This window comes from Leuresthes tenuis, unplaced genomic scaffold, assembly GCF_036924035.1.
Source record: "Leuresthes tenuis unplaced genomic scaffold, fLeuTen1.0.hap1 SCAF_20, whole genome shotgun sequence".
Classification (NCBI taxonomy): Eukaryota; Metazoa; Chordata; class Actinopteri; order Atheriniformes; family Atherinopsidae; genus Leuresthes; species Leuresthes tenuis.
Genome location: NW_027325374.1, coordinates 18,771,959 through 18,786,183, shown reverse-complemented (window position 1 = coordinate 18,786,183; position 14,225 = coordinate 18,771,959). Strand labels below are relative to the sequence as shown.

At 42.1% G+C, this 14,225-nt stretch overlaps 2 protein-coding genes across 2 annotated transcripts in view; both read right to left on the bottom strand.

Annotated features, from left to right (window-relative positions):
• Positions 1 to 102: 102 nt before the first annotated feature.
• The window catches only part of LOC140277994 (ras-related protein Rab-26), a 73,536-nt gene continuing 59,413 nt past the window's right edge, over positions 103 to 14,225 (bottom strand). Inside the window, exons 6-9 of the mRNA XM_072372867.1 lie at positions 9,420 to 9,485; positions 7,841 to 7,897; positions 7,088 to 7,164; positions 103 to 2,111 (exon numbers count right to left, since the gene is read on the bottom strand). Of these exons, the coding sequence (XP_072228968.1) occupies positions 2,009 to 2,111; positions 7,088 to 7,164; positions 7,841 to 7,897; positions 9,420 to 9,485 (303 nt within the window). The 3' untranslated portion in view covers positions 103 to 2,008. The remainder of the gene's footprint in view (positions 2,112 to 7,087; positions 7,165 to 7,840; positions 7,898 to 9,419; positions 9,486 to 14,225) is intronic.
• The window catches only part of LOC140277993 (arf-GAP with dual PH domain-containing protein 1), a 123,269-nt gene continuing 116,368 nt past the window's right edge, over positions 7,325 to 14,225 (bottom strand). The window contains exon 12 of the transcript XR_011909171.1: positions 7,325 to 7,337. The gene's annotated coding sequence lies outside the window, so the exon portion shown is untranslated. The remainder of the gene's footprint in view (positions 7,338 to 14,225) is intronic.

Sequence of the window (14,225 nt, the reverse complement as noted above, 5' to 3'; positions counted from 1 at the left end):
AGCAGCGTATGTAACAATTAGCCAGAGCCAATGTAATTACAACTTACAACCACAAGATGGCGCCACACAGCCACAGGAGAAACACTTGTCTTTTCAGCCGATTCTTTATTTTGAACACAAGAGATTTATACAATACAAATAATTGCATTTAAAGGTACAGATTACAAGTCAATGACACGTTAATAAATTATTTATTCTGAAAATTTAGGATCTACAGCAATACTCCTACAAATACTTGATAGTTTTTCCTCTCGCTGTGTTCATCAACAGCGGCAGAGATCAGCATGAAACCAACTTTGAGAGAACATGTGGAAAAGAAAGACGCTTCTTCAGATGGATAAAATCAGTGAAGCCAGCTTATGGCCTGAAAACGACAGCACCACCGCATCCCTCAGCCCACCATCCAGCCCTCCCTTGAGCTTGGATGATAATCTTAACATTGATCCGACAAATATCGACTCATTGACTTTACCCCCACTGAGTGGCAGATACTACGATGCCTCAGCAGGGACAAAAATGACAAAGCTGACAGTCAGACATCCTTCAAAGTTAAGCAGTTCCCCTCCTGTCTAACTTAAATTCTTTCCCAAACCACGTGCAGAGCTGGGGAAAATAATCAATAACCCAGTTGCTCACTGTTGTAGTTTTAATCACTGATGTGTACAAAGAGAGGAGAGAACCCCATTATCTAAATGAGCAAACCCGGCGCATAAGAAAGGAAATCTAAAGAACAACAGACACTGGCTCTTTATGGAACACCTCATGACTTTTACAGAGGATGAATTTGATTCACTGACTGTCAAAAACACTCAAGTCTGTTAGAAAAGCAAGGGCGAGGGATTTTGGTGACATCGAGCTAGAACAGCTGCAGATGACAGTAAATACTCCCTACAGGGAAAGGGAAAAAAAAAAAGACTCCAAAGGAATTTGGTTTATGCGTTTCGGATCACTGTAGAAGGAGGAAATAAATGGCCCTCTCTAAAGATAACAAACACTTTGCTTCTGATGTTCATGTGATTTTACCTGAAAGCAAACGTTTGGATTTGCCTAAATCCCACACTGAAACTCAAAGGTGATGCAGATCTGCAAGGTTGGTGGAACGATCCAGAAGAAGCTGGTGGGGAGGACGCTGAATTAGGGTTTACAGTGAGATTTTACACAAAACAACCATCTGGTTTATTTCACCAGCTTCCCGTTGGATTTTCTTAGAACACCGATACATTGAAAAAAAACAAAAGATCCGTCTCCTTGGTTTCTATTTCTATGTTACAAAAATGGATTTACACTTTGGAGATACAATCTATTTGAGCAACGAACCATTAAAACCTCAAAATCTGTAAAACGCAGAGTACAGTATGTTGCTGATGATGTAGTCACATACATTTAATATGGTCTAGTAATTACCGAAGAACATTTAGTGATGCTTCACACAGCTTTACACTTGAAATGCACCATGTGTCCACAGTTAAGGGCTCAGATCGTGTAGCACAGACACATCCACTGAAACAGTTATCCTGATGTCCTGCACACATTAACAGCACACGTCGGGCGCGTTAGCGTGTTTCTACATGTGTGTTGGATAAGATCCGTTCATTTTGTTACCGTCACAAGACTCATTTGATATACCGTACACAACATTTTCAGTTTGTTTTTTTCCCAAACCAGACCGGCTTTTAACAAACTACAAAGCTTTCAGAAATCAAAGTCAAAAAATATGTACATCACTTTTGGAAAACTGGCACAAAACGGATTAAAGGGGCTGTGAAGTGGAGTCGTGCGAGTGTGTCGACATGCATGTGTATATGCAAGCATGTGGACAGGAGTTCTGTTACATTCACAGTTGCAGAGGACGGGTGGGCTTGATGGGAGAGCCGAGTGGTCTTATAACCACAGAGAGATACTACAAACACTGAGAATTCACCCCCTACCTTGTTGTCTGTTCTAACATAACGTACCTGTGCTCTCTCTCTCTCACACACACACACACACACACACCACAGGATGGGGTCTACGAGCGGCAGCAGCCAGCGGTCCTCATTTCTTTGTCGACGTACTCTTGCAGCTGAAACTTGGGCTGGTCGGGTTCCTTCATGGTCCTGTGCTTCAGCTCTCTGGTGGACACACAGAAGGGCAGTGCTAACACAGCGCTAAACAGATGTTAAACGTGTTGCTGCTTAACCAACTTCATCATAACGCCGTCTATCTATCAAGACCTCCTAACTTAAAATCTGTAGAAGCCATTTGTCCACATCATCAGATTTGGCTTGTAGGAGTGTGTGAAAACAGACCATAAACAGAGCTCATGTCAGACTGGGAACTCTTACTTTTCTTTGTTTTGCTTTCGCTTCCTGTTCAGTCGGGTTAAGGGACCAAAGTACCTGTTGAGGGTCAGGATCAGACAGCTGGAGAACAGTCTCTTAAATATTGCTTCACATAGTTAGAACAACACACTGTTCTAATTCAGTCCAAACTCGGGCCGTCCTGAATGCTACTAATCCAAGTCACTGCAGAAGCCAAAATGTCTGTATGGAAGCCAAAAAGCATATCTCAAATGGAGTTTTCTGTCTCCATCTTTTTTTCTTCCTCCATTCTATTTTGGACATGTCAGCTTAGATAATGAAGTTTCAGAGGGCCTTGCTTTAGCATCAGCTCTGTAAACTTTGCACCCAAACTAAACAACGTACAGTAGAAAATCAACATTTAGTTTCGTTTGACCTCTTTTTTTCCTCCCAAACACCTGCAGCTCTTTGATCCAAGAACCGCTTTTAAATCTTTGGATGTTTGTCTGAAATCTGGAAATGGAGGTGGGAGGGGTGGGGTACAATTGCAAACTCGTGCACTCATAAATAGGTGCATGTAAACTGTCAAAGTGTCTGAGGATGGCTGTGTTGCAGCTGCCTGCCGGGCTCACGACGAGTCAACCCAGAAAATAGGAGAGGTTCTTTAACCCAAAATACGATCTTCACCCCAAACCTACCCACACAGAGTAACAAAAAGCAGAAGGTCTCCTTGCTGAGAGCCTCTTTGCTTTAAGTCACGCTTCCCACACAGGCTTGGTTCCTGCTGTATGACGCCTCAAACACAGATGCAGCGCACATTGTTCGTCTGCACAGTCGTCTATTTTTGAAAGTCACTGGCAAAGTTCTGTATTCTAAGAATGAGGTCGTGTCGCAGGAGTCGCAAACATGACTCAGAATTACGTCTGTAAAAACACAAAGAAGCAGAAATCAAAAGATATGGCTTTCTGGTCTGAAACGGCACCTTTTGTCGACCGAGTAGTCGGTGCCACAAATGCAGAACTGGAATTAGGAAAAGAACACTATACCTTTAGGAAGAATTCAGTGAATGGTGATTTTATTTGGGGATGGATCTTTTATGTCTGCAGAGATATCATTGCATTCATGAGACATGGCTGCGGTGTTTCAGCCAATCAGTGTCAGGGTTTTGTTGCATTTACTGACAGAAGCACAGAAAAAAAATTATCTGATGCATCTTTTGTTTCAAATCAGTGTTTGGAAATCGACCCTCTGGGCATCAGCGACTCTTAAAGCCTAAAACACACCCAGAAAAAGGGACATACTGGGAGCTATGTCTGGGGCTCAGGGGATAGAGGGCAGCGGATCAAACCACTATGAGGCACAGGAGGGATAAACGCTTTTAAGAACTTAGATTTCAGCCTCTGTTCGGGTCTCTCTGTGACCGTTTGGCTGTTTCATGGTTGCTTTATGTTGCTGTAAATGTCTCTGTTCAGTTATTTTGAGAACTTCCAAAACTAAAAAGTAATGACTGGCCCCTCGGTATGTTCAGTTACCCCTTTGTGTTTACCGTCTCACCAGAACTAACAAAATAAAGGCAATTACTTGCTTTTAAAAAAAAAAACAAACATCAAGAGAGTAAGTTAGATGTTCTGTGGATGTAAAGCTTAACATCTCCATTCGTGCTTAAATCCTAAGAGTGTAACAATGGGCCATCTGTTCTCGTTGTGCCTGCACTTCCACAGTTTCAGCACTTTTCTTGTTGCTTTTCATCACACTCGTGTTATTTGTGCAAATAAAGTACCACTCAATGTGAATGGTACTAAAACATGGGGAAAGCAGAGTGGAGCAGCCACAGAGAGGTTTGGAGAGACGAGTAGGTGAACGATGTAAGAGCCATAAAGCCGCAGACACAAACTAGAGGAAAGTATCTGGTTTGAAATCCTCTGTATTAGTGGAGTGAGTGTGTCCCCCACTGCTACACTATCCTGAGCAACACCCCCATCATGCCAGCCTGTAACAAAGCTATAAATGTGAAACAGCTCCCACACAAACTGTCGACAAATATAGGTGAAGGTAAAGCAACTTTTAACAGCTTAAAAATTAGGACCCTTCAGGTAGTCAGAGTTCTTAAATTGGTCAAAGAAAGCAAAACAAGTGTCCCAGTTTGCAGCTTGTGTGTAAAAAAGGTTGGAATTCACAGAATAAATTAAAACTATTTTGAAAGTTAACTCTTGAAACTTGTAAAATGTCTTAACTAAAACTGTTGAAGTTGGATAAAATAAATGTTACCTTTGTTTTCAAGTGCTTGAAAAAATGTTATACATAATGTACTTAAATATATTAGGGGTCAATTCAATTCAATTTGATTAATCATTTAATTTTCTTTCATTAATCAAAATACATCATTTAACTTTTTATATATCAAAAATGCATTGAAAATACAAAATAGTGTTTTTCCTCCCTGAGATCTTTATTACGACAGGAACAACTCTTGTTGCAGTTAAACTGACGTTCAATGGTTAAACTTGAAGATGTGCGCTGCGGAGCTCTAAAGCAGAGGAGTTTTAGACTCACTGAGTCTAAAACGAGGGTGTGAGAGATGGCCTGCCTCACAATTAATTAGGCTACTTAACAAAGCCTCATAAAAATAACTATTAGGCCGAACTCACATACAACTTCAGCACCAGTCTACTGATTTTTGTTGATAAAGATAAGCATGTTAACATCTGGGGTCAGACGCGACCGCAGCCTGGTGACCGTCAGTCCAGCCGCGGAAAACACCCGCTCTGAGGGGGCCGACGTTGAGGGGGCCGACGTTGAGGGGACCGTCGTTGAGGGGGCCGACGTTGAGGGGGCCGACGTTGAGGGGGCCGACGTTGAGGGGACCGACGTTGAGGGGACCGTCGTTGAGGGGACCGACGTTGAGGGGAACCGACGTTGAGGGGACCGTCGTTGAGGGGACCGACGTTGAGGGGACCGACGTTGAGGGGGCCGACGTTGAGGGGACCGATGTTGAGGGGACCGACGTTGAGGGGACCGACGTTGAGGGGAACCGACGTTGAGGGGACCGTCGTTGAGGGGACCGACGTTGAGGGGACCGACGTTGAGGGGACCGACGTTGAGGGGAACCGACGTTGAGGGGACCGATGTTGAGGGGACCGACGTTGAGGGGACCGACGTTGAGGGGAACCGACGTTGAGGGGACCGTCGTTGAGGGGACCGACGTTGAGGGGACCGACGTTGAGGGGGCCGACGTTGAGGGGACCGTCGTTGAGGGGACCGATGTTGAGGGGACCGACGTTGAGGGGGCCGACGTTGAGGGGACCGTCGTTGAGGGGACCGATGTTGAGGGGACCGACGTTGAGGGGACCGACGTTGAGGGGAACCGACGTTGAGGGGACCGTCGTTGAGGGGACCGACGTGTTGGTATAAGAAAGCCCCGGTGCTTGTGACGAGTAGCGACACAAACTCAGACTGAACCTGTATAAATGTGATGGGCGAAATCAATAGTCAAAAAAAAAACGCTGTATCTAAATAGGCAACACAACACAGATAAGAGGTAACTATGCATATAGATAGGTCTACTCCAGTTGGCTATTTATTATGTAAATCCCATAAACTAAAGTTTAGCTTACATTCATTTGCTTCATAAGGGAAGACCGCACTTTTGACTTGAATTCGATGATTCTGGGCCCGTCTCCTTCACTGCGCATGAGGTGGATATTGCTGAGGCTAAAGGTGATGGGAAAGAGTTCGAGATGGAGACGTCTGTCTCTGCAGATATAACTGTGGTGGCACATTTAAGTGCTGACAGCGAAGGTTGTGTGTCCTCCATCAGCTGCCAGTACTCATCCTTCAACTCCAGGATCCTGGCATCTTGAATCTTGGTCACGGTTCGGTCCTGCAGTGCTGTTAAAGTGGCTAACGGGTTTACTAGCTGCCGATATTACCCGATGTAGATACACTGCAAGTCCGTCATTTATGGCCAACGGGAGGGTGTGTGCCCAGCAGGCAACAGAAGTCCAGAGCACTCTGGTGGGACTGTTGGCAGCAACAATATTGGCTGCTTTGTCATGAACGCATGCAACAACTGGGTCTTCAAGTCCCCACTGTTCTACAGCTTCATTCATTTCCTCAGCAGTTGGTCAGCTGTATGCTGGCCTGGCAGGCTTTCTGTGAGCATGAGTTAATTTACCAGTCATCACCGATGTAGTGGCAGGTGATGGTGATGGAGCTCTCAGCTGTTAAAGCGGCCCAGCAGTCTGTGGTTAGCACAACGGTCTCAGCTGTGCAAAAGCTCCTGCTTCCGTTCTTCGTAGTGAGTTTCTTTCAGTCTGGTGACTGGTGACTACATCATTTGAGTCGTAGACGTGTTGTACTTATACACGGCTCTGCAGTGTTTGCAATGAACTAAGTCATTTTTTAAAACTAAATGGTCCCACGCCACACTTTGCCGTGACCGCTTCATGATTACTTTTGAACTGAACTTTAATCAAAGTCAAATATTGCCCCCGGGTGGTAAAATGTTTAATTATTGGCACACAGTGAAATTTATTGCATTGCTTCAAAACTCACACTATGCAACACAACCAGCATTTTATCGATTAAAAAAAATTAATAACGTGATCGATGAAATTCTTAACGATCAATTTTCAATTTGTCGATTAATCATGCCCATCCCTAATATATATATGATTTAGCTTCAGAGACATCACCATCAGGTGACATGTAGAATGGACTGCGTGCTAAACACAAACAGCCCTCTGTTAGAAAAGCTTTACAAAGTCTACAAAGTGAAAGAGTGCTTTTCATGCTGTGCAGTGACTCACTTGGCCACAGCAGTGAAGGCCAGCTCCACATTCAGCCCAGATTTAGCACTCGTCTCCATGAAGGGCACTCCAAACTCCTGCATAGAGAAATATCTGCTGTTAGGTGTGTGCGTGTGTGTGTGGGGGGGGGGGGGGGGGGGGGGGGATTGGTGTTTTTCTGTGTGTGTCCCTGTGTGGAAAAATGACCCAAAGCTCAGACAGATGATGATTATGATTCATTTACGACTTGGAGCTCTAGGTTTTTAAGTGCCTGGAGAGAGATGAAAGGGTTGCTGATCAATACCAATAACTCAACAACACTTTGGATATGTGATGATATTTCTGGCTTTCAAAAGTAATTTTCTCCCCATTTTCTTCTAATTTATAAACAAGGGGAAAGACACAGTTCAGTCGATGAAACACATTCTCAGGTGTAATGCTCTCATTCTGTGTCTGTGAAAACATCTCAATATTCCTGCTGAGTGCGTCGGCTTCATAACTGCAGTGCATCTGCCGTGCTGCTCCCCACCACCTCATATTCACTCCCAACATGCTCTCAGAGGTTATCTGAGAAAAGCAGCCTGGAGAATTTAATTATAAAGGCTCCACCATTTATTCCAACAATTACAGTATTATGTGGCTCCACAAATACATAATTATACACACTGATGAAACCAAGCCAGCTCCATGAGGGGAGGAGGTACAGCTAAAGAAGCCGGTGTCCTCTATCAACGTTACATGTGTCAGACTGCAGATGTATGATGGAGAGCTCACCTTCGCCAGTCTCTCCCCCTCCTCTCGCTTCACCACCCTGTCATGTGTGGAGTCGGCCTGGAAATCAATGGATGCAAAAATGGAATTAGAAACGGTTGTTTCAAGTCACCAGTCTGGCAGCACTGTTTTGGAATTGTGGGTAATCCAAAGGTGAGGCCTCATACGCTGCTCTCAAGGTGATGGCGTTCATTCCAGCAAGACGATGCCAAACAACATTCTGCATGTGTTACAACAAAATGGCACCGTAGTAAATGTGTGTGAAACTGAAAAGGACGTTTCACCTTTTCAGAGTGCTGGTAATAACAGAGGTGATGTAACATAGTTGTAATCTATGGCGTGGTCTAAAGATATTTGGAAATACTTTTAAAATTTTTAAATATTTAGCATATCTTAAAACATGGAGTAAAACAAAATGCATTTCCTCAGTTTTTACATTTGTCACATTTTTTTCATTTGTTTTTAAGGGCTTTGAATCAAATTATTCTAAATGACATATTTAGAAATATAAATACTCTACCAGATAGTAAATTTCTTATCAACTATTGCAGCATACTTTGCAAATTGTGTTCTTTTAGCTTCTTGAAGGCAGACAAACTAAAAAACAAGGAAAACTAAAACAACTTTTGTTTTGTTGTTGCCTTAGTTAATCTAAGTGGCATGTTAGCTAATAATTCTCAGGCCAACATTCACTTTTAATTTAATTTTGTGTCGTTTGTTTTGCCTCCTGCTGCTGCTGGTAAACCTAATTTAACGTGTAATTAACTAAATTTTTTTCAGCTCTGTTGGGACACAAACTTACTGACACTTGTTTTAATAAGTAGCTGCTAATTTCTCTACGGCTCAGATGTACTACAGGGACAGCTAATACGCTAACAAAAAATAGCTATTTACACATTTATTGGACAGGTGTTAGCATTCAAATTAGGTGGCTCACCTTAGAACTCCATTGTCTAATTATTTTATTGCTGTTTTCATCTCAATTAAATGACTTTCTTTTTTTAAACATGGACTGTTAATGTGAGATGTCCAACTTCTCTTGCTAGCTTGCTAAATCAGGCCTTTTCCTAACAAAAGAGGTTTTTAAAAAAAAATAAAAACGTTTAACACCAATTTCGAGTCTCCTCTTCTTTATGAGCTAAATACTCCCTGTGTTCAGATGATATTGATGCGTAAAAACGTTAGATAAAAACGAATAGATGTTAAACACCACACAGCTCTTTGGGACTGCATGGATGGATTCTTCATTTTCTGTGGATTTGTCAGTGAGACTATTTTATGTCACTTGATCCATTGTTAATATAAATGTTAAACATTGATTAGTCGAGCTTTAATACCACTTGTGTTTGAGCCCGTCAGGTTTAGTAAGATCATGGTGTAAAATTACTTCCAGAATGTGGCACTGGTGCATTTTCTCTGTCAAACATAATTAAGTTCTTTTACTGTTCTCCAAGGCACATGCATCCATCTGTCCTTACACTCCGGCTCCCATAACACTTCCTTCCATGGCCCCTTCCCCTTCCCACCCTCTGAGTCCATCTGTCCATCCAGCCATCTCCCAGCATTGGCAACACGGTCTTACCTTGTTGCCCAGCAGCATGACGACCACATCTTGCTGAGCATATTCATGGATCTCTGTCAGCCATGCCTGTTGATGAAGAAACAGAAAAGAGTAGTAAAGAAACCCAAACAGTTGCAGAGACAAAGAAAAACAAGAGAATACAGAGAGATTGCAATGATGGAGGGGAGGAACAGGAAATAAAGACTGGTGATAGAGGAGATGGATGGAGCCATTGAGGAAACAGAGCCAATAAATTGTTGTTCACTGCCTCCATTTCATTCTATACAGCCCTCTTTCCTCCAGATCTTTCCATCTTCATACATGTTCTCTCATCTCATATCTCCATCCATCCATCTTCGTCCAATTACAGGCCAGTGGATTCTTTCCACTGTGCTACGAGGCTTGCTCAGAGAGCTTTTATCTTCTCTGGGAGTCATTTCTGCACATAACTTTCAGCAGAGATAAATATTCTTGTCTGTTTGCCAGAAGCCGAGTTTGTTTCCATCCTACTTTTTATGTGGAAACCCAACATTGACGTCAATGAGCAGCCGCAATACACTGAAACAAATTAAAGATGCAGCTAAAAGACGAGATGCAAAGACAGTAGAAATGGTTGCAGCATCTCTAAAAGCTGGTATTAGTCAGGTGATATTGGTCAAGTCCTTCAGCTAATATAGTATAATTCAATTCACGAGACAAAAACAAATGCACTTGGCAATATTCCAGTATTCCAAATAAAGCTAATGCAACAAATGGGCTTAGATTAAGTTAAAAGCACTGAACAGTTTAAACAAACAATGTCCTACAATTGATTTTAAATGTTCGAGCAGAAATCTTGTATGCTGGGGAGGGAAGAAAAAATAAGTATGATCTGATACTTTAATGAGTCAGTATATTAGTAAAATGTTTGAATAACGAAAATAAAATGATCATTTATTGAATTTTGTGCATAAAAAGGTTTCTGCCTGACCCACTCACACAAATACTCAGAGTGCTTCTTATTACATATTTGTACCCTATACATGCACATTTACTCTACAACCACACACCGTGAGCAGATCTGTGGTAACTTTTCAAGTTTAGAGTCTCGCACAAGGACATGCATGCATGCACGTGGAGCCGCTGTGGATCACACCACCAGTCCTCTGATTGGCATATGAGCGCTCCACCTCCTGACTCATCACTTTAAAATCAAACATCTCCATTGTAATCGATTCCATTTCCATCGCCTCTTGTATTTCGTTGGGTTTTCGATAGATGCAGCATTTTTCTTACTGCACTGCGTTATCCAATTTGTGAAAAGTTGAATTTTTTTAAAAATTTACTTGTGTTTTGTCAAACTGCAAAAAGAAAAACCAACCAAACACTAATGGGGGGGGGGAAATGAGGATGTAAAGATCTGATAGACGTTCTGTTACCAGTTATCAGTTTGAAGTGAGGGACATAATGTTGGGAAAATTGAGTCTTATGTCCTTTATTGAAAATGAACTATTATCCTGCAAAATCAAAGGGCTCCTTTGATTTATATATGATTGATATAGCAACTGAAAATGCGAACCTCAGGACTACATGTCTGGAAATGAAACAAAACAAGGCATTGATGTGCAGTGAGATAAAAGTGGGTCCATCAGACCTCTGCAGGTCATCACTGCTTGAAGCTACCCCATATAAGACGGATATTTAGAGGTAGATGCCTCATACTGGCTTGTGAGATGTGGCTCAGCAGATGGTACATTGCAGCTAGGCACAGTCTGCTCATTTGAAATAGAAAATACCAAACTTCACTTCAGGACTTCACTCTCCTCATCAAAAATTTGGTATTCTTTAAAGTTCTTTATACTTAATTGGGTGGCATTTCCCTTTGCCTGGTGAGGGAGTGAAAATGTTTTAGATACAGTAATCAGAGTACTATTCCCAAATCTCTGAGGAGATTCTGTATGTGTGTGATTTTCTGTGATTAAAATTATAATGAGCCACAGATAAGAACAGGATTTTAAACCAACTTTAAAGGCTGCCTTATTTTCAGTTCACAGGAGATGAGGAGCAGTTAGATTTCCTGCGATTCTTCCATTAATCCTGGATAAGCGGGAGAAGAAAAAGATGGACTAAGAACGAATGAAACTCAGAGCTTGTGCAACAGTTAAATCAGCGATACTGAGCCATTCGAGGTTGTGTCGAAACAGGAGGCGTTTAATCATTAGCCTAAGGGGGATGTTACCAAAAAACATGCCCTTCAGCAAAATGTCCAGAGAAAATATTATGTCAAATCATTACATCATCTCTTTCTTTCAGACCCCGAAGTTGCATAACCTACTTTACAAAAAGAGATGCGGCATCCTTTGTGTGCGTCGACTAAATGTCCAAACAGGGGAATATATACTGATCGGACCAGAGCTGCAGAAATCTGCTGACCTCTAAATAAATCTATACTGGTGTAAATGCAGATTTGTAACGCAGAGACCGTCTTAAATTCAGGGCTCGTATGTGAACACATTCAACCTGACCCACATACGTTTCTTGAATAAATAAAACAGGCACACACACAGAGGGACTGTACAAATGTCTTAGAAGGCCTTCGAGGGTAATTAATAAAGAAATGCATGACACAAAATGTTCTCACTGCAAAACAAGACAGGAATGTGGGAGAATAACGATGACTTGTGACTGGTTTAAGATGGTAAGGATAGATCACCAAAAAAAAAAGTACTGTTATGGTCTTCTAAAAGCAGGACTTTTAAAATGCTTCAAACATCTTAGTCTGACAGAAATCGTACAGCACTTAAGCTTCTCAAAATTAGAAGAACGCAGCCTGATAATGAAACTGGGGATCGAATCACTCGTGTATATGTTCAACTAGACTCAAATGTGCGGAGGTGCTCTGCACATGCTCCAAAGTTCCATCTTTTTGCACCTTTTTCTACAAAATAATATACCTTAAGTGTATATTAATACAAATTAATTCCCAATAAAGCATCAAAGCATTCATATATTTTTTAGCTTTTGTTGTCAAAATGCAGCAGAAACTGCCCGTTGAACTTGTGGTCACATGCATTTCAAGACTGTCGCTCTACTGTAACAAAATCCTGCCTCATCTGACAAAATCACCTTCCAAATAAATTAATGACAAAATCTGTGCAGTGGATTCAGCTATTCTTACCTGTAGCAAAAGTTGGAAGCAGCAGAATGCCACACGCAGTTCAGCGTGCATGCGTTGGACATACGTGGATTCATCAGTGTCATCAGTGTTTGTGGGAGTAGACTGATTGAAAGGCTGGCAAAGTGTATCAATTTCAAATTTCTTTGTAGAAAATAAGAGTTGGAAGCATGAAACAACATCAGGAATAACTAGAAACTTTAGATTCTGCATTCAAATTGTATTTTGTGAAAGAAAAAGAAAAAAGCCTTGCTTCTGACAGCTAAATCTTCTGACTGAGTTGTCTGACTGGCACCTAAAGACTCTGACCTGAGAAAAATGCTTTGGATTACTCAGTCAGGTTGAGCTCATTGCAACTCATACTTCATGCTGAGCTCTACCATAAAAAAGAGAAAGCAGCTATGATTTACGCTTTTTGGCCAGCTGTCAAACTCAAATCTCTGAAGCACACCTCAATAAATCTGATTAGCTTGAGGGGACAAGGCTTCAAATGAATCCATTTTCTCTGGAGCCTCAACTGAGCCATTTCTGTGCTTAGCTATTGTGATCAAATATCTATCGGCTTAAAAACAAAACATTTCTGCAGTGTATTTTACACTGTTCGAACTTGCATTCTTTCCCTCCCCTTCTCTTTTAACCACATTAAAGGATGAGTTGCGGTACACTTGAAGAAAAAAATCCTAATAAAAATGAAGCAGGTCGGCTGCGACAGAGAGCAGCTGTTTATAGTTCAAGCATCAATAAGCACACAGTGACACCGTCTTACTATCGGGAAGCAGGAAGCACATATGCAGTATTTCATTGCTATTGAGTCAAACAGGAAGGAAAGGTCAGGTCAGGTCTCCGTCTTACACACGCACAGATTTCCACTTGACTTCCTCCATCACTCTCTTTGTGTGAATCATCAAACGAAGACCACTCAGATCAGCAGTAATCCCTCCCTTCGTCTGCAGGTTTACAGTATCCTGAGAGCTTTACATCACTTCATTACACTGAGATTAATGCGCTGAGCCCTCACCTTGCAGCTCTGACTCCTAACAACATCCAAACCTGCCAATTACTCACACAGCCTTGAAAGATTTTGGCGGTATGTGGGCGGATTAGGAAGTGAGGGAAAGAACACGGTTTCTGGGCTGAAAATCAACCTTCAAAGCGCTTGCTGTCGACACTGAACATTAGGATTCGTACAGTACGGGGTGGGCATGCGAGGAAGACACGTGCATGGATGGATCTACATGTGGTAACTTTTGACTTGCAGTAAGATTGGCAGCCTTGGCACAGATTTCAGTTCGACCGGGTGTGCGCTCTGCTGTGCGTTTTCCCTGTCGTGCAGACAATGCAAACAACTTTGAGATATCAGTGCTATTCATGCCAAGAATAATGATAAACTTCTATCGAACCAATTAAACACGGTATGTGCTGCTACAGTCACAAGAAATCACAAGACAATGGCACATCTTAATTTGCATACTGCTGCAGCTTCTGGACCCTTTCGGGTCTGCTTGAAATAGATAAGCAAATAGTGTCAGAGCCACTATATCTCCAAAATGGTGTTTTTTAACATTTGTGTGTGTGTGTGTGTGTGTGTGCGTGTGTATACTTTTAAATGTGAAGACAACAAACCTATTATAGAATGGTGCCAGGCAGCCTGCTGCAGAGGCTCTATCAAGCTT